Here is a 17972-nt window from a genome sequence, read left to right as displayed (position 1 = left end):
TGTATCAGTCCTTTGAGAGCATGAATTTATGTGTAATTGGGTGTAATAACACAAGTTTGCATATTTGTTTGGCCAAATAATTATTTTATCAGCATAGCATTAGGTATTGATTAAAGGGGTGTAATTACATTCTACAATTTTTAACAGAGAATTGATGGTAATTATATCATTCAATTATAAGCTAATGTATTTTTTCCTCTTCTTTCTTCAAATTTTTTTCTGAGCCGGGAGAGCATGAATTTATGTGTAATTGAGTGTAATAACACAAGTTTGCATATTTGTTTGGCCAAATAATTATTTTATTAGCATAGCATTAGGTATTGATTAAAGGGGTGTAATTACATTCTACAATTTTTAACAGAGAATTGAGAACTGATGGTAATTACATCATGCAATTATAAGCTAATGTATTTTTTTCTCTTTTTTCTTCAAATCTTTTTCTGAGCCGGGGATTTATTGGAAAGTTTCTCGGTAAAACTACATACACACTATATTCCCCTAACCCTACTTGTAGGATCACACTAGGTTTTTTGTTGTTTTTTTCCTTCAAATATATTAAGTACTAGATGGCCCGAGCCCGTGCAAAAGCACGAGCATTTGTGCGTAATTGTTGTGCGCAAGATAGTAGTACCACAAAGCTAAATATTGGCATAATGTGTTTAATATTAACATAAAGTACATCATATATATAGATGTATATGTGGAACAAAGTTGTACAGGTACATTCTTAAGCTTGCTAGAAAGTCCAAAACAGTCAAATTGTTCATGTTCATATTGGCGAGATTGGATAAAATCTTGAGTTTAGGAGCTGCAACTGGTAACCCATGCTTCATCTTGCTATTCACTGAAAGACATGGAAAAGCATGCATTAGAAATAAAACATAGTATACGAAGGTAAATCCATGATGATCTACAATAAAAGCAATGGCAAAGACAAAATATTAACATCAGGAAATATTGGTGAGGCGTAAAAGGGATTCTTGAGAAAATTGTGGCAATGCTGGAAACAGAATCCCATGGTAGCAAAAATTTCAACATAATGTAAGATCAGTGGGAATATGAGTCAAAAATGGACCTTACTGCTCATATAAAGTAATTCTTCACCATGGTCATTCTTCCATGAAAGAACCTGTTTTCCATGCAGGCTAACCTGGAGATAACAATATACGTAAGTGGCACATAAGCAAATGGGGAAATGTCATCTGATTCTAAAGTTATATCCAAAATTTAGTACCCAAAAGAAGACCAATATTTTATTGTCTCCATTGCAGAGTTTAAACAAAATATCTGAAAAAGATTATTCAACAATGAATATGAAAGTAACGCACCATTTCTATATGTAATAAGAAAGCTATCAATTGTAAGTTAGAAATCCTTATAACCCCTTCTAAAAGGGTAAGGAGAGAACAATTACACATTATATACAACACCAGGAGGAAAATAAGATGTCACCTATGTTTTCTAAGTGAACAAAGATAATTCGCAAGTGTTCTGCATATGACCGACTTGTTTTTGTCAATCGAGACCTTTTGTGAGGTTCTTAAACATAATATATGAGATGACAAAGATTGTAGGATTCTTAAGAGATATAGGTCTCAAGCTCTTTCTTGAACACACAGGCTATGGAGAAAATGAACTAATCTCAAATGACATGCCAAAGCAATCAGTTTCATATCTATTTTTCCCACCAAAACTCATTTGTGCTTTACCCGAGCTTATTAATAGGCAGAATGTTTACAAACAATAAAATCCATACAAACTCCAATTACCAACATGAAAATTAAAATTTTATGTGGTGCCTCCTTCTTGAGAAACACTTTTGTGGCGCCCAACTTGAGTCAACCACTTCCCAACAAGCATTAAAAAATTAAAGATATTTAGGAGACTTGGAAGGAAGAGCTAATTCCCTAAATAACTACAGATTACTCGTCACTGCTCACCTACCATCAGGCGGACCAATTGTCTTTTGCTATGGCAATCTTCTTTATTCTGTTTTTAATTATTTTGGTTCCTAGAGATTTTTACTAAAAGTTAGAATTCAATTGTTTTACATTCTCATCATCTTTTAGCCAAAGAGGGACATCATGTAGAGTAGGAATTTCCTCCGCAAAAAATAAGAAACTTTAAGAATGTACTATTTTACTTCATAAACAAAAATAATACCCAGAAAGAGGCAAGAAAGATGAAATGAAAATCTACCAATAGATAAACTTAGAAACAGAAAGATAAAAACTAAACCAGTAACAAACATATGAGGAGGAAAACATTGGATTTATGAGTTACTTCTTCCTTCATCTACCATTCTTCCAACTTGTAAATAACAGAAATGCCTATTACAAATAAGAATGGTAAATCACCTTATCTTTACCTATTTATTTGTCTAGTTTCATTCTTTATTTGTGTTAGATATATACATAATATAGTTTTGTCCCACATTGGAATGAGAGTAGTATGTCCTTGTATAGTATAGCTATAAATAAGCACCTCTTGTATTGTATTGAACACACAATATCAATATATCATATTTTCTTCTGTGCCTTCTCACATGGTATCAGAGCTATTGTGAGAGATTTATCGTTGTGCATAAATTCCAGCGATTCCGGGAAGTGAAATCAGTCACCGGAACCCTTTTTCCGGCGACTTTTCAAAGTTGTTTTGCGTCTGCTTTGTCTCGGTTAGTGTTGTGCAAAATCCAACACTACCACAAGAGTAGTCACTGTCCGGCAACCAAACCCCAGTGAAAATCTCCGGCGGTAGTGTAGCGGTCGGAAGAAAATTTTCCAGCGAAGTTCTGACGTCGCGTGGGCCACCTTGCGGCCATTTTGTTCCCCTTGCAATTCCGTGCCTACCCATCCAGGTTACACCAAATTCCGATCACTTTTATATTTTTCTGGTGTGAACAGTGATTTCAGAAGTGGACTTCCGACCATTTTTTTAAAAAGTTTCTTCAGAACAGTTGGGTCGTCCGGTAATTCCGATCCTACCCCTACTGTTTTTATTTCATTCCGACCACTTTGAATTTTTCCGGCTGCTATAGTAATATTCCGAGAGCTACAGTATTTCTGACGTGAACAGTGTTTTCCGGCGCAGAACAGTGTTCTGTTTTCCTACTGTAAACAGTGTTTTCTCAGCGATTTTTTCAGTTTTCCCAAAGGAGTTACTAATTTTCACTATTTCAAGTTAACCCTACTACTATTAATTGTAGCGACATGGGAACCGATACTTCGAATAATCGGATGGTTTCTTTAGTGGATTATTTTAAGTTTCTTCAATACAAAGCAGGTAAACAGACATCTTCTGAGATAGCTTCCGTTGTTCAAACAGGTAATAGCGTGACTTGTGTCTCTCAATCTTCATCCTCTGAGTCTTGGGTCATTGATTTAGGTGCATCGGATCATATTTCTGGTAACAAATCTCTTTTCACTACTATTTCGTATTCTCAATCTCTTCCAAGAGTCACAATGGCCAATGGGTCTCAAACCATGGCAACTGCAATAGGCCAAGCAAGCCCAATTCCTTCGTTACCTTTAGATTCAGTTCTTTATGTCCCTAATAGTCCTTTTAATCTCATAGCTGTTAGTCGCCTAGCCAAATCACTTAAATGTGCCGTTTTATTTCTTGATGACCATGTTTTTATACAGGAACGCAGTACAGGGCGGATCATTGGTACCGGGCGTGAATCAAATGGACTTTATTACCTTATCCTTGCTAAATCACATGGACTCACATCTTGTCTTCCTTCAACAACTTGTCTTGTTACTGATTTACCAGATTTATTACATAAACAGTCGGGACATCCTAGTTTGTCAAAACTTCAAAAAATGGTACCTGGTTTATCTCACTTGTCAGCTCTAGAGTGTGAGTCTTGTCAGCTCGGTAAGCATACTCGCTCTCATTTTCCTCGATGTATTGATAATCGAGCAGAGTCACCTTTTAATTTAGTCCATTCAGATGTTTGGGGTCCTAGTCGGGTCAGTTCTACCTTAGGATTCCGCTACTTTGTTAGTTTTATTGATGATTATTCTAGGTGCACCTGGATATTTTTGATAAATTTTTTCTATTTTACAGACCTTTCACGCTGAAATTCAAAATCAATTTGGGGTTTCTATTCGCACATTTCGTAGTGATAATGCCCGAGAGTATTTGTCTTTCCCATTTCAGCAGTTTATGAAATCTCATGGGATTATTCATCAAACATCTTGTCCGTACACATCTCAACAAAATGGGGTAGCTGAAAGAAAGAATAGACATCTTATTGAAACTGCTCGTACCCTACTCATACAATCTCATGCTCCATTGCGTTTTTGGGGGATGCAGTTCTTACATCTTGCTATCTTATTAATCGCATGCCATCTTCAGCTATCCAGAACCAAGTTCCATTCTCTATTATGTTTCCTCACTTACCTTTGTTCTCTCTTCCACCCCGTGTCTTTGGAAGCACTTGTTTTGTCCATAACCTTGCTCCAGGAACAGATAAGTTAGCTCCATGTGCTCTTAAGTGCACATTTCTTGGTTTCTCGAGAACGCAAAAGGGGTATCGATGCTATTCTCCTGACCTCCAGTGATACCTTATATCCGTTGATGTTACCTTCTCTGAAACCCAATCATACTTCATAGGTTCAGGTAATCACTTAGATATTTCTGAGGTACTATCAGTCTCTTCTTTTGGAGATTCAGTCACTATCTCCCATCCATCTTCCTCTACATCTCCAGCTCTATCACCTATAGCTCCCGTTCCACCATCTATAGCTCTAGTTCCACCACCTATAGGTCCAATTCCTCCACATAATCCAGTTCAACCTTCTGCAGCTCTGCCACTCTTGACTTATCATCGTCGTCCACGTCCAGCATCAGGCCCAGGTGATTCACGTCCTGCACCAGATTCTGCACCTACTGCGGACTTGTCTCCTCTTAGTCAACCAATTGCACTCCGCAAAGGTGTACAGTCCACACTTAATCCTAATCCCCACTATGTTGGTCTAAGTTATCATAGTCTGTCGTCACCTCATTATGCTTTTATATCTTCTTTGTCCACTGTTTCTATTTTTAAGTCTATAGGTGAGGTACTATCTCATCCTGGATGGCGACATGATATGATTGACGAGATGTCTGCTTTACATGCGAGTGACACTTGGGAGCTTGTTCCTCTTCCTGCAGGTAAGTCTACTGTTGGTTGTCGTTGGGTTTATGCAGTCAAAGTTGGCCCGGATAGCCAGGTTGATTGGCTTAAGTCTCGTCTTGTTGCAAAAGGATATACTCAGATTTTTGGGCTTGATTATAGTGATACTTTCTCTCCCGTAACTAAAGTAGCATCTGTTCGTCTTTTTTTGTCCATGGTTGTTGTACGTCATTGGCCTCTTTATCGGTTAGACATTAAGAATGCTTTTCTCCACAGATCTTGACGAGAAAGTTTATATGGAGCAACCACCTGGTTTTGTTGCTCAGGGGGAGTTTAATGGTTGTGTATGCAGATTGCGCATGTCACTATATGGTTTGAAACAGTCCCCTCGAGCCTGGTTTGGTAAGTTCAGCACAATTATTTAGGAGTTCGGCATGACTCGTAGTGAGGCTGATCACTCTGTGTTTTATCAGCATTCTGCTCCGAATCTGTGTATTTATCTGGTGGTTTATGTTGATGATATTGTTATTACTGGCAACGATCAGGATGGTATTACTAATTTGAAGCAACATCTCTTTCAGCACTTCCAAACTAAGTCGCTCAGTCTAGCTCAGGTATTGTTATTTCACAGCGGAAGTATGCCTTAGACATTCTTGAGGAGACTGGAATGATGGGTTGCAGACCTATTGACTCTCCTATGGATCCGAATGCTAAGCTTCTGCCTGGACAGGGGGAGCCTCTTAGAGACCCTACGAGATATAGGAGGTTGGTTGGAAAATTGAATTACCTCACAGTGACTAGACCTGACATTTCTTTTCCGGTGAGTGTTGTAAGTCAGTTTATGGATTCTCCCTGTGATAGTCACTGGGATGCAGTTGTTCGCATTCTTCGGTATATAAAGTCAGCTCCAGGCAAAGGGTTACTATTTGAGGATCGAGGCCACGAGCAGGTTGTTGGGTACACAGATGCTGATTGGGCAGGATCACCTTCTGATAGACGTATTGTGTTCTAGTAGGAGGTAATTTGGTCTCTTTTGGTCTCGTGGAAGAGCAAGAAACAAAATGTAGTTGCTCGATCTAGCGCCGAAGCGGAATATCGGGCCATGGCTATGGCAACGTGTGAGTTCGTTTGGGTCAAGCAGTTGCTCAAGGAGTTAAAGTTCGGAGAAATCAACAGGATGGAACTAGTGCGTGATAACCAAGCTGCTCTTCATATTGCGTCAAATCCGGTGTTCCATGAGAGGACTGAACACATTGAGATCGACTGTCACTGTGTCAGAGAAAAAAATACTTTCAGGAGATATTGTTACAAAGTTTGTAAAGTCGAATGATCAACTAGCAGATATTTTCACTAAGTCTCTTACTGGTTCTCGTATTAGTTACATGTGTAACAAGCTCGGTACATATGATGTGTATGCACCAGCTTGAGGGGGAGTGTTAGATATGTACATAATGTAATCTTGTCCCACATTGGAATGAGAGTAGTATGTCCTTGTATAGTATAGCTATAAATAAGGACTTTTTGTATTGTATTGAATACACAATATTAATATATCATATTTTCTTCCGTGCCTTCTCACAATTTGTATTCGTTGAATCAAAGAATTTATTTTCTTGCATGTAGATAACGGCAACAAATAGACAATGAAGGACCAACACCTGAGACGATGAAGAATGGATCTTGTCTATCTTATTCTCTATCTTAAAAGTATTGTTCTCAGGTTAATGCAGATTTATGCCATGTATGAGCCAAACAATAGTCAACAATTTTTTCTCATCTACTACTTCAAGTCATATCTCCTAAAATCTTTACCCATGATTAATTAGCTCACAGATTCTTGAGAGTCTATGCAAAAGATTGTTGTCAAATAAATCATATAGGATTTATCACACTCCATACTGCCTAGAAGAGTAATCAATGATTACATTTAGATAAACTCGCAATCAGTTCAAAATCGACATACCAACAATTTCTGAAGTCCGCATTACCACCAAAATGTGAAACAAGCAAAAAAAGTATTATTCCTTCCTTTTATTTCCTCTGTAGTCACCGCATAATGTCACACTTCTTACAATTTATCTTTTTCTCGGAGAGCACCAGCAGGGTTAAATCACAAGCAAGAGATTAAATTACCTTATCAGCTTTTCTATCCGGTTTCCCAACGTTTCCACTGTAAGTGCTTCCAACTTTCTGCGTTCCGTCACAACTTTCAGATCTTCAAGGCGAAAGAGCAAATAGGACACAGACTGATCATCATCTAAAGGTGTATTTGCCACACATCGAGCAATATCTACCAGTTCATTTATCTGTGACATAAAAAATTATAACATCAAAATGTCAAAATTCAGAACTCCTGAAAATATGGAAGCAGGTTATTTAAAGAAGTCGATACCAAATATACTACACTAACATGAGCAACTGTAGGATATAAGATACATATTACTGAAGCTTTACAGTGAGACAGGAAAATATCATTATAAACTCTTTTTCAATCAATATGTTGCAAGAAACACAAGGTTCTCAAACTTCAAATGGAGTAACTCCAAAGAATAAGACAGAAAATACGGTTCAAATCAGAACTGAAAATGCTAATCATATTTCCACTTTAATAACAATTAAGCAATTACATATAATAAACCAATTCTTATCCTTTACAAATTCTGCAGTTTTAGGATCCCTATCTGCTGCTGTAGAATGATACATTTCAAGAACAGAAATTGGATAACATTATCCTCTCAAAAAGTATTGCTCAAACTTGCAACACAACAGTTATTATTAAAAAGATGCAAGGGAAGAATAAGGTCAAGAGGTAATTTTGATTACCTTTGTTTCATGCCTATGGTTAGTGGAACATAGTGGTTATTGGAATGTTTGTGTACAGGAAAAAAAGTGAAAAGCAAGCTGCAGTGCAAAATTTATTTTCCTGCAAAACAACTGTTGATAAATAGGAATTTTTTAAATAAATTTACATGTAATGGAGCCAATTAGAATTTTTACAGAACTACCACATGTACATATGTTGCTAAATTTCTAAGTTTTTGTAGGTAGGTCAGTGTTGTGAAGAGTGGCAAGCGAGGAAAAGCGAGAAGCTCTTTTTTGCTTAAAGCGAGAAAAAATGACAGTTAGTAAGAAAATGGCAGTAAGAACTAAAAAGAAGAAGAAGAAGAACTGAAGGAAAAAAAATTGGCAGCATTTCGTCGCTATTTTAGGACAGAAGAAGAAGAAGAAGAAGAAGACCTGGTCTTGAACTCGATGAGCTTGAACTTTGCTCTACTCCTCAATGATGTTTGAAAAAAGACACATTTTTTTTAATGTTGGCAGTCACTTAAAATACTGAAACACTCGCTACTGTCGCTTCTCGCTACAATCATACTTCTTGCTTTTTGGCAGAAGCGCACGCTTCAACTTGAAGCGTGCTACACTTCTTGCTTTGCTTCGCGCTTTTCACAACACTGGTAGGTTATTTCTATTTTGTGGATAAACGCATAGGAGTTGACATGACATCAGAGTATACAAACTATCTCTGAGGTGGTTTTCTATTTAGTTACCTTTGTTCCATGAAAGCCAAAACTGATCGCAAAAAGGAGCTGATTAACCTGCAAATATTTTCGGGAAAAAAGAAGAAGATGAAAATGAAAATGGTTGTTGTTAAAGGATAGGTGTAGTATATAATTCAAACAATGAATGAGGAAGAGAAATTTTTGAGTGACCTTCATTTCATTTTAACTGGAGTCGTTGGCTCCAGTTTTTGTTTTAGCTTGAACAAATCACCTCGTTCAGTTGCTAGCTCTATTTCTCCATCAGAGGAAGACAAATCTTCTTTCTTTCTCTTGCTGCCTTCAGCTATATCCGTTGTGGTTGGTGCAGGGAGAGAATGAATGATATTTTCTTTTTCAACGCATGATACAATATACAATTTTCCAGATGTTGCTCCTGAATTGCGTGCAAATGCTTTTTGTCACTTGAATTTTGAACAATTTTTGACTAAGCCTGCTTTGCACATCTTGCATTTGCAAGGACTCATTCTGAAAAAATGAAACATATTAAGTTATTTTGCAAGTTCAATAGTGAAGTGATCATGTGTGAATTGTTTACTTAGAATCCGTACATTAACTGAAGCTCGCTCGTAAACTTCTTCTGCAGTAAGAGATAATATTTTCTATCCTTCTTTACCCATAACCATTCCAAATATTGAGCCAGAGGTATCTTGAAGATTCACATCAAATCGACACCTGTAGTATATGTGTGAAAGTCAATAAGAGTTTAGGGCAGAGTCTGATTATGCTTTGGATGTATCTATAAAATTAGATAAGAAAGTACTTGGGAGTCAACATATTCTGTTGATTGTAGTTCATACAATGAATTTCTCTTCTGACTGGACTCCTCACTTCTTGTCCACAGTTTGGACATATTAAAACGTAAAAACACTTGAGGTCACTTGGAAGTGATATTTTTGCCTCAATGAAAAAGGTGTGTCCCTATGTTACCAAAGTGAGAGTAATTTTTGTAAGGACAAATACTTATATCATTGTATAAAATATGTGAATAGAAATTATACTGACGTCCTGCTGTGATTGAACATTTGCAATTGGCACTATTTCTTCATCCACTGGAACCGAAATAAGAGATCCGGATGTGGATGTGCTCCTCACAATGAAAGAAGCAAGCATTTCTTGGTTTTCTACGATCCTGTCCCAAAAGTAAAAATGACAACACCTTAGAATGTTAATAATAAGAAAGAAACATGAACAATATACAGAGGATTAATGTGATACCATTTACGTAGTTGCAGACATTGTTGATAAGGTGGATTAATCTGTATGATTGTGTTAAACCTTGTTGTAAATGATGTCCCTGCATAAATTACATTAAGAAATTACAAAATCACGTTGGTTCTTTGTATAAGATGAAATATTGCTGATTTTAGTTTACCATTGTATTTCGACACCCCAATACGTCTTGCAAGAATGATGGGATACTCTTGGAATTGCCCAAGGAGTTTCTTTCCCTCATCTTCAATAATACCTTCTTCCCATATTGTGTTTGTGAAAGTTTGCTTCCTGTGTAAATGGAAGGGACAAATATTTATAGTACTTTTTTATATAATTAGATAATAAATATAAAGAAGTGTCTGAAAAAATTATGACTTGGCTAATAGACCTACCGAGTATCAATGATGATGAGTTCCTGCAATCTTTTCTGCAGACTTGCAACATATCTTGGCGGAAAGCACTTGACAACAATTGCAAGCACATCTATTGACAAAAGGATTTATTAAAGTTAATAAGTAAATGTATAAAATAGTAAATTCACAAGTTCTATTAAATTACTTGTTCGTCGATTAAAGAATAAAATTTTCATACTGTGTTCTACGTTCTTAGTTGGATTCTTGATAGATCGAGAGGCTTGATCCTTAATGTGTCTAAAGGACGTCACAGTAAGTTTAGTGGGTGGCGGAAACTCTTCTTCATCTGGATTGTCTTTGTTAATTGGATCAATTATGGTCTTTTTTGTCGATAACCCACTCAAACGTATGCAACGGTTTTTCGTATCTCAAATTTGGTAGCTGTATGTGTGCACCCGTTATCAAGTAGGTATGAAATAGTCTGAATATCTTTTCATAATTGGGGATGTCATCACCATAAATGATTGCTTTGATTTGGTCTTCCTGTAAGCAACCAACAAAGAAATTGTGGAAGACTCATATGTAGAGAATGTAAGCAATGAGTTTAAAGATATTTAACAAATAAAGTAAGGCTGAGTGTATGCTTCCCCTTATCTTGTTTCCTTTTATAAGGAAAATGTAAGCTGAAAATTTATCTAAGACAGAATATATCTTAAAATGGGGGACTTTTAGAATCTCTTTATTCTCAAAAAAATATTACATATTCATGGGTAGGTAAAATTTCTTTTTTGGTTCAGGCATATCATGAAATATTTTGTCAAAGAAGCATCTAATTATTGAAGAGGGCAAAAAGAATTAAGTTTCATTATGAAAAAAATGAAAAGATAGGCAGATTTGTAGCTAACATTGAAAAGTCATCCATGTACACGTTTATTTTGCAAAGATGCAATGGGCAAATTAAACAAAATCTTTGTCGTGCATGTATAAGTAAACAAGAATCTGCGCAAAAGAAAAAAAAACTAATGATACTCAAAAAAAGAGTATTAACTACACATACCCAGATAACAATAGCCAACAAAGAAAGTGCAACAAATGAATAAAATATGCAGAATAACTCACACACCAGAGAGAGAAAAGAAAAATAAATTTGGAAAACTTGCATACCTGTTCATCTTGGAAGATCATGTTCAAATACTTTATCTTTCTGTCTGAACTCTCTCCTGGTCAACATATATCTACAACTCGCACCTTGCACGTCCAGTTTGGTGCACGTCCAGTTTGGTGTATCAGGAGTGATTGCACATATACCAAGTCTCTCTGCCATTGTTGCCTGCAATCTGAAAAATGATTAATAATAAGTATACGATAAAATAACAAAACCAAAATACAAGTAATAACTTACGTAATAATATCTTTTTTCGAGCCAATCAAAAGACTTAGGAGAATGCCTTTTTGATAATTTCACTATATACTACATTGTAAGTAGAATGGTCATTATGATTATCTACTGTTGCTGGTCGGATTAACATCTTTACACTGTTTGAGTTTGTTGCTCTTGATAAAGCAACGTAAAGTTGGCCGTGTGAAAAGACAGGTTCACGTAAATAAATTCCTACGAAATCTAGTGTTTTGACCCTAAGCTTTGTTTATAGTCATTGCAAAACATAATCAAATTGGGAATTGTGTTCTCTTAAATGGAATAGGTAATTTTTCATCTTGTGAAGATAATAATGGTATTTGAGGAATGAAAACATGTTTGCCTTTAAAGTCACTACTTGCAATTTTAGCACTAATAACATGAGGTTTGAAATCACTACAAATTAAGCGTTACATAAACCCTCGGAAGGATTTAAATTGCGCGGTATCATATTGGACAATTTTTCTTTAGAACTAACTTGTATGGAGGTAGACCAGCAGGATTCAAAGTATGCAGAAAATCTTCAAATTGGCTTTGATCTTTTGGCTCTACAGTTTCGTCAATTCCTATGAATGTCATAGCAGTTTTAGGAAACTGATCTATGAACATCTGATTAATTTCATTCACAAAATCATTTTTGGTTGTTAAGATAGCGCGAGATGTAACTGAGGAGGTATCATAAATGAGCGCATCTAAATTGGGATAACTTGTTTTAAACAGAACATGCAATGATTCTTTCTCATTAGTAAATGGAATGAGGAAAGATTTTGGAACTTCAATTTTTCCATGTTCATTAACCTTTTCTATTCCATCTCCAATCCTTAGTAAGTACTCACAAAAGGCAGGATTTTTCTTGCACGCATATTTTTTGATAATCGAAATTTTTTAAGATGATTCCAAATGTCTGAATATAATAAGCTTTCACAAATGAAATCTTCTTTCGTCCCGCTTTGTACAACTGGTAAAGTCTGTCTGAAATCACCTCTGAAAACAACGACTTTACCGCCAAAGAGTGTATCTTTGTCCATAATATCTCTCAAGAGTAAATCAAAAGTCTCGACAAGTTTTTTCTTTGCCATTGACACCTCATCCCATACTATTAGTTTTGCATCTCGGATTAAAGATGCAAGTGAACTTTGTTTACTTATATTGCAGTTATAATTTTCAGTGGTATCAATAGGAAGTTTAAAACGGGAGTGAGCAGTCCGGCCACCAGGAAGTACAAAAGCCGCAACACCAGAAGTTGTTGTAGCTAAAGCTATAAATCCCCTGGATCGTACAGTAGCTAGTAGAGCACGATATAAGAAGCTTTTTCCTGTTCCTCCAGGACCATCAATAAAAAAAGCTCCTTATCCATTTGAAAATATTCTATCAAGGATGGCGTCATATGCTGTTAGCTGTTCTTTATTTAGTTTTTTGAATAGCAACAAATCTTCTTCAGTCACAATTATGTTCCGCTCTAAATGGATGTCTCTAGCTTCTTGTGTTATTGTGGAAGATGTGAAAGTTTCTGATATGAGTTTAAATTCATTTATACTCCGTCCCATTGAATGTAATATATCGTTTATATGATTTAGGACCAAATAACGAATGTTGTTTGTTTGTATGTTTGGTATAATTGAGAAATCTTCTGACATGGAGCTTTCAAATCGTTCCCATAAATCTCTTGGATTAGCAGGGTTACAATATACTAATAGCGTTGCAAATAAACGCCTTAGACTGTATGGCATTTGGTAATTAGCGGCTTCAAACATATAATCAATTAAGTTATTATCACAAGCTAGCAATCCTCTTTTTTCTGCGGATTCTCTAAATGTGCTGCAATGCTTTCCATTTACAGTTTTGAGATCTTTGTATGACTTTGGGCCTCTTATGTTCATCAATAATAGGCGAAAGTAGTATCTTTCCCCTTCTGTTGGATGACACGTGACAATACGTCCAATAGCATAACCTTATTGTCTTGGTGACCACATTTTATCACTCACTGACCATACGAAGTGTTCTGGAAATTCTATGTACAATAACTGAAGCTCTTTGGCGCGCTTATTTGTTTCATTCATTGTAAAGAATTCCGTTAACATTGTTTTCTTAATTGCAGGAATATTTAAAATTGTGTTTAGACTTGCAATTGTCTCAAAGGAGACAAATTATTGATTCTCAAGATGTAGTTGAAGATGGTAGACATTGGGAGTCATTTCACTGATAGGAAAGGCAAACAACGCCACATAGCCTCCGGTGCTGACATCCATCTGCCAGATCTATATTCTCTAATTTCATCAATTTCTATATTGGTATCATTACTATGTACGTTGAAAGCAATTTTATCATGCCCTTTACAAATGTACTTGTAGATATATTTAACAACTTTAACATCCGAGCAAATTTCAACATTCATGTGACAGTTAAACTTGCTTAGTAGATATGGATTGTAAGGAACAACCCATGAATTATCAAGATATTGGCTTCTAACTTTGACAAATTTTCCAGTATCTCGCCTTCGGTAAATTGGATATGAATTCTGAACTTTAGATGTTTCGTTGGCATAATCTCTGAGATATTTAAATTTACATTGTCTCATTTTTTTTATGCATGGACTTGTAGGTTTTAAACTTCCACAAGGACCATGCATCATATGCTTAACAACCAAAGAATGTAAATAACTATTTGTATTACCATCTGGTAGTTCGGCACAAACAACTTTATCATAAGCCTCAGGTGTCAATAATTTATACTCGTCAGCAAGTATAATGAGGAAATGAGCGTGAGGAAGACCTCATTTTTGGAATTCTATGGTGTACATAAAAGCAGCGACTTTTCCAAATATACTCTTTTTAACTATATCTGACTTAAGCTCTTCTACCTTTGCTTTAAATACGCAACTCACTAAATCTGGTCTGTTTTGTACTTCATCAGTTGGTAGTAAGAAATCTTCTATCTCTGGCCATGAAGGATTACATGTCATCGTTAGAAAGATATCAGGTTTTCCAAAGTGTTGTACTAACGCAATGGCATCCATATATCGACGCCGCATATCTCTTGGACCTCCAGTAAAGCTAACAGGAAGGAATGTTTTTCTACCAATATTTGAAGCTTCTCTTTCGCCTAGTCTTAGAAGATCAGTAAGTCCTTCTAATACCTCAATCCGAAATAATTCTTGATTGAATAAGAAAAAGTCTAATCTCTGTGTTTCGAGTTTAATATATTCATCTACAGAATATTGTTGGAATAATCTTCCAGAATGTAAAGTTCCATTTTCTTCATCATCTCTAATTTGAAGTTTGTAGCAGTAATATTCTCGCAGGAAACAATATTTTTTTTCTTCCTTTCTTTTTTCAAGATTTCTTGTTCTATGTTAAGTAGTCCATCAATTGAACACATATTAGTTACACTTGGAAGTTTCTCATGTTTGCAGGAAGCACGAGGCGTAGGAGAGCTAGTTTTTTGTTGAACCTTTTGGATGCCGCAATGCCATCCGTTTTCACCGTAGGGAAACAACAAAGGATATTATAATGGGTCGTAGTAGCCATAGTAATAGTGAACCAGTTGGTTACTGTTACTATGGGTGTAGATACGAATATGGGGTGTAGATAAAGAACATTCCAATTCTTCGTCAACCCATATAGCTGCGACTTCTGATACGCTAGGTAAATTATATGTTCGTTGGTCCAAGGTAGAATCACACTTAAGTGCGTTGTAAAAGTTAGATAAATCTGGAATGTCTGTCAAAGATTTCAGAAAGATGGAGTATGAATTAATTTTTAGAATGTTCATCAATTTTGCAATAATCGACCAATCAAGTTTTTCGGAAAAAGCCATCTTGTTAACTATATCCTCATCATTGTCATAAAAATAAAGCTGCAAATTTTTGGCTTTATTATCTCTGGGGTGAGGTCATTTATAAAATGGTACATTTGTCCTTGAACTCTAAATGTATAGACACCTTGAGTTCTTTTTGCTAATTCCTTATCGTACTTTACTGCAAGGGAAGTAAATGCGAACATGTTGTTGTATGTTCTAATATAAGTACGGAAATGATTGGATTCATTGTTCACGCCAAAGTAAAGGCTTTTTAACTCATAAGGTAGGCGTTGTAAAACTAATTTAACTGAACCATTACTACAACAGAAGCTAGGAGTTTCATATTGAAATCTTCTAGCTCCGTAGAATTTACAATTTGGAACCCCTTTTAGAACGGAAGGACAACTGGGTAGCTGGTTGATATTCCAGCACCCTACCTGTGTTGAGGTGCGTCCTGCAACATCATAAGTAGTTAAATTTTCATTATATGTTCCTGATGTCGGCGTGTAATATACAGGCAGCACCTCAAAATATGTTAACTATCTGAGGATAGCCAAAAATGCCGGAAGTTAATCGAATATTACAGTTCAATTCAACCAACCATTTCGAAAAGAAGAAGGTTTGTCTCGGATGAAGGTTGCAGCTTATCCTGGAATCATCCTTTGAGATTCGGGAGAAGAATAACTTTGATCAGAAGGTTTGGCGGAAGAAATTTCAGAAAGACGGCGTTTTCTCGCAGCATATTCAGTCCGACGTCGCTCTAGAAGTGCTGCCTTTTTTTCAGGTGGCATTTCTCTGTACGCGATACGTCGCCTAAGGTTTCTTTCATTATTTTCGGCACGAAGATATGGATGGCCTGTCGTGTGATCAATTAGGTCTTCATCCATCTTTCTTTTGTTAGAAGACATCTGACTTGCACACATTTCATATAGGCCTTTTGTTAAAGTCGAAACTTTATAAGGGTAACATTTAATCTATTCCCATAGGTACACATATCTACATATTATAACACAAAACACAAGGTAGAAGCAAGTTGTATTGTAGCTAAACAGATAACGTTATAGATCAGAAGTTGCGAAAATTACCTAGTGTAGCAATACTGTTTTCACTTTCTCCTAGATCAAAGTTCACTCTCAAGAGCCTGAAAAATAAAATTGAATAACGATTATATTCTAGCTGAATCGAGGAAACATATGCGATAATTTGCAGGGAAAATATGATATATTAGTATTACTTGAGGTAAATATCATGCGGGTATACACCTGAAGGTTAAAGCAGCTAGTGTTGTTTTCGGATCGAAAACCCATTTCCTTTTATGTTTCTGTTAGTCTAATTTAAGAACATGCAAAGCAATTGTCCAATTGCTATCAAGAACTAAGAGAAACCTAAGATCGTACACAGAAAATGCCTAACTCTTGACCCCAACTTTCCTATGGATCAACCCACAGAAATTTATCTAAAAAAAACCAAAATAGCAGAAAACTATTCAGTGTAGCATAAATTTCATCAGAAACAGTAAAGATAATAAAATTTTCAGCAGAAAAAGAATTTCAGTTGCCATGCATGTAGGTAATCAACAGAAATAGCCATAAGCTCTAGATGTCCTAAATTTTATTCTGAAACAGGAGACATAAATATGAAATTTGCAGGTGCTAATCAATATAAATTAACTTCCGACATTCATCTGAAAGAACTCACACATGCAAAACATAAATGCAGAAAGCATAAAGAAATTAAGAGAAAAAAAAAACAAAAAAAAACATAGGAAATCACTTTAATTGTTATTACTAACAATCCCAATAACAAAGAAAAAGCGCTAAAATTGCTCTCTGTCGCCTTAAATTAACACATGCATGGTTGGAAAAATATAGGAAAGACAAATAATATCCATCTCCCTGCCTTTTTCTAGTGAGAAATTTGAAAAGCTACAAATGAAATCCAAAAAGGAGTACCAAAAAAAAAAAAAGGCAACCAGAAGAAAATTAAACGGAAAGGGCTATCTAGCAAAAATTTACCCACAAATTGAAAGCTTAGAGAATCACAAATTAGAGAAAATGGAGAACCTTGAAACTGAGATAGAGACCCACGAAATGAAATAAATCATGAAAGTAATGCAATGATAGAATATAGAAGAGAAGTTGATGAATGAGAGAGAAAAACCATTGAAACTGAAGTGGTTAGAGGATCGTACCTTTTTCAGAAGATGAAGTGGCTGAACATTAGACAATGAAAAGTGTAAAAAAAGGCAATAAATGGTAAAGTAAAAAGTTGAGCACGTGGAGAACTTTTTGTCCAGTTTTGCTCAATGGTAGTGTAGATTAATTAATTACATGTGGCAATCCTACTATTCTATGGTTGAGATCTACTATTCTAATTATGATAAATGCTAAATAAAATATAATAAAAATTTAAAGGTCTCTGACGGAACCGTTTAATGCAACGGCATGCCCCTTGAAAGTCAAGTCTTTAAAGTTGTGGGGGCCACCAATTTAAGCAACATAACAATAAAAAAT

The 17972-nt window shown here is 35.8% G+C and overlaps 1 protein-coding gene and 1 long non-coding RNA gene across 3 annotated transcripts; both read right to left on the bottom strand.

Moving 5' to 3' along the window:
• Nucleotides 1–627: 627 nt before the first annotated feature.
• Nucleotides 628–11429, bottom strand: LOC107783932 (replication protein A 70 kDa DNA-binding subunit B-like). The gene is made up of 15 exons (XM_075243018.1): nt 11409–11429; nt 10760–10787; nt 10483–10671; nt 10284–10374; nt 10052–10179; nt 9895–9973; nt 9682–9808; nt 9440–9597; nt 9228–9351; nt 8830–9144; nt 8668–8715; nt 7943–8053; nt 7253–7425; nt 1076–1150; nt 628–844 (listed from the first exon to the last, which is right to left on the bottom strand). The coding sequence occupies exons 1-9, from the start codon at nt 11427–11429 to the stop codon at nt 9279–9281; spliced, it is 894 nt and encodes a 297-aa protein (XP_075099119.1). The 3' UTR covers nt 628–844; nt 1076–1150; nt 7253–7425; nt 7943–8053; nt 8668–8715; nt 8830–9144; nt 9228–9278.
• A 13-nt stretch (nt 11430–11442) lies between these two features.
• Nucleotides 11443–17610, bottom strand: LOC142176481 (uncharacterized). Of its 2 annotated transcripts, none has more exons than XR_012705118.1 (3): nt 17475–17610; nt 16545–16600; nt 11443–11581 (listed from the first exon to the last, which is right to left on the bottom strand). It is a non-coding gene; the product is annotated as an uncharacterized LOC142176481 (long non-coding RNA). The 2 variants fall into 2 exon arrangements; XR_012705119.1 differs by lacking the exon at nt 17475–17610 and adding an exon at nt 16722–16856.
• Between the last annotated feature and the right edge of the window lie 362 nt (nt 17611–17972).

This window comes from Nicotiana tabacum, chromosome 22 (assembly GCF_000715075.1).
Source record: "Nicotiana tabacum cultivar K326 chromosome 22, ASM71507v2, whole genome shotgun sequence".
NCBI classification, from domain to species: Eukaryota; Viridiplantae; Streptophyta; class Magnoliopsida; order Solanales; family Solanaceae; genus Nicotiana; species Nicotiana tabacum.
This window is presented reverse-complemented; position numbering and strand designations above follow the sequence as displayed.

Bases quoted from the DNA above. Each gene is read 5' to 3' on its own strand.
- LOC107783932 (XM_075243018.1), bottom strand. From the start codon at position 11,429: ATGATCTTCCAAGATGAACAG. The intron at 10,375-10,482 runs GTATGAAAATTT...TTTTGTCAATAG, and splicing joins AACTAAGAACGTAGAACACA to ATGTGCTTGCAATTGTTGTC. The intron at 9,809-9,894 runs GTATCACATTAA...CTTTTGGGACAG, and splicing joins TGTCTGCAACTACGTAAATG to GATCGTAGAAAACCAAGAAA.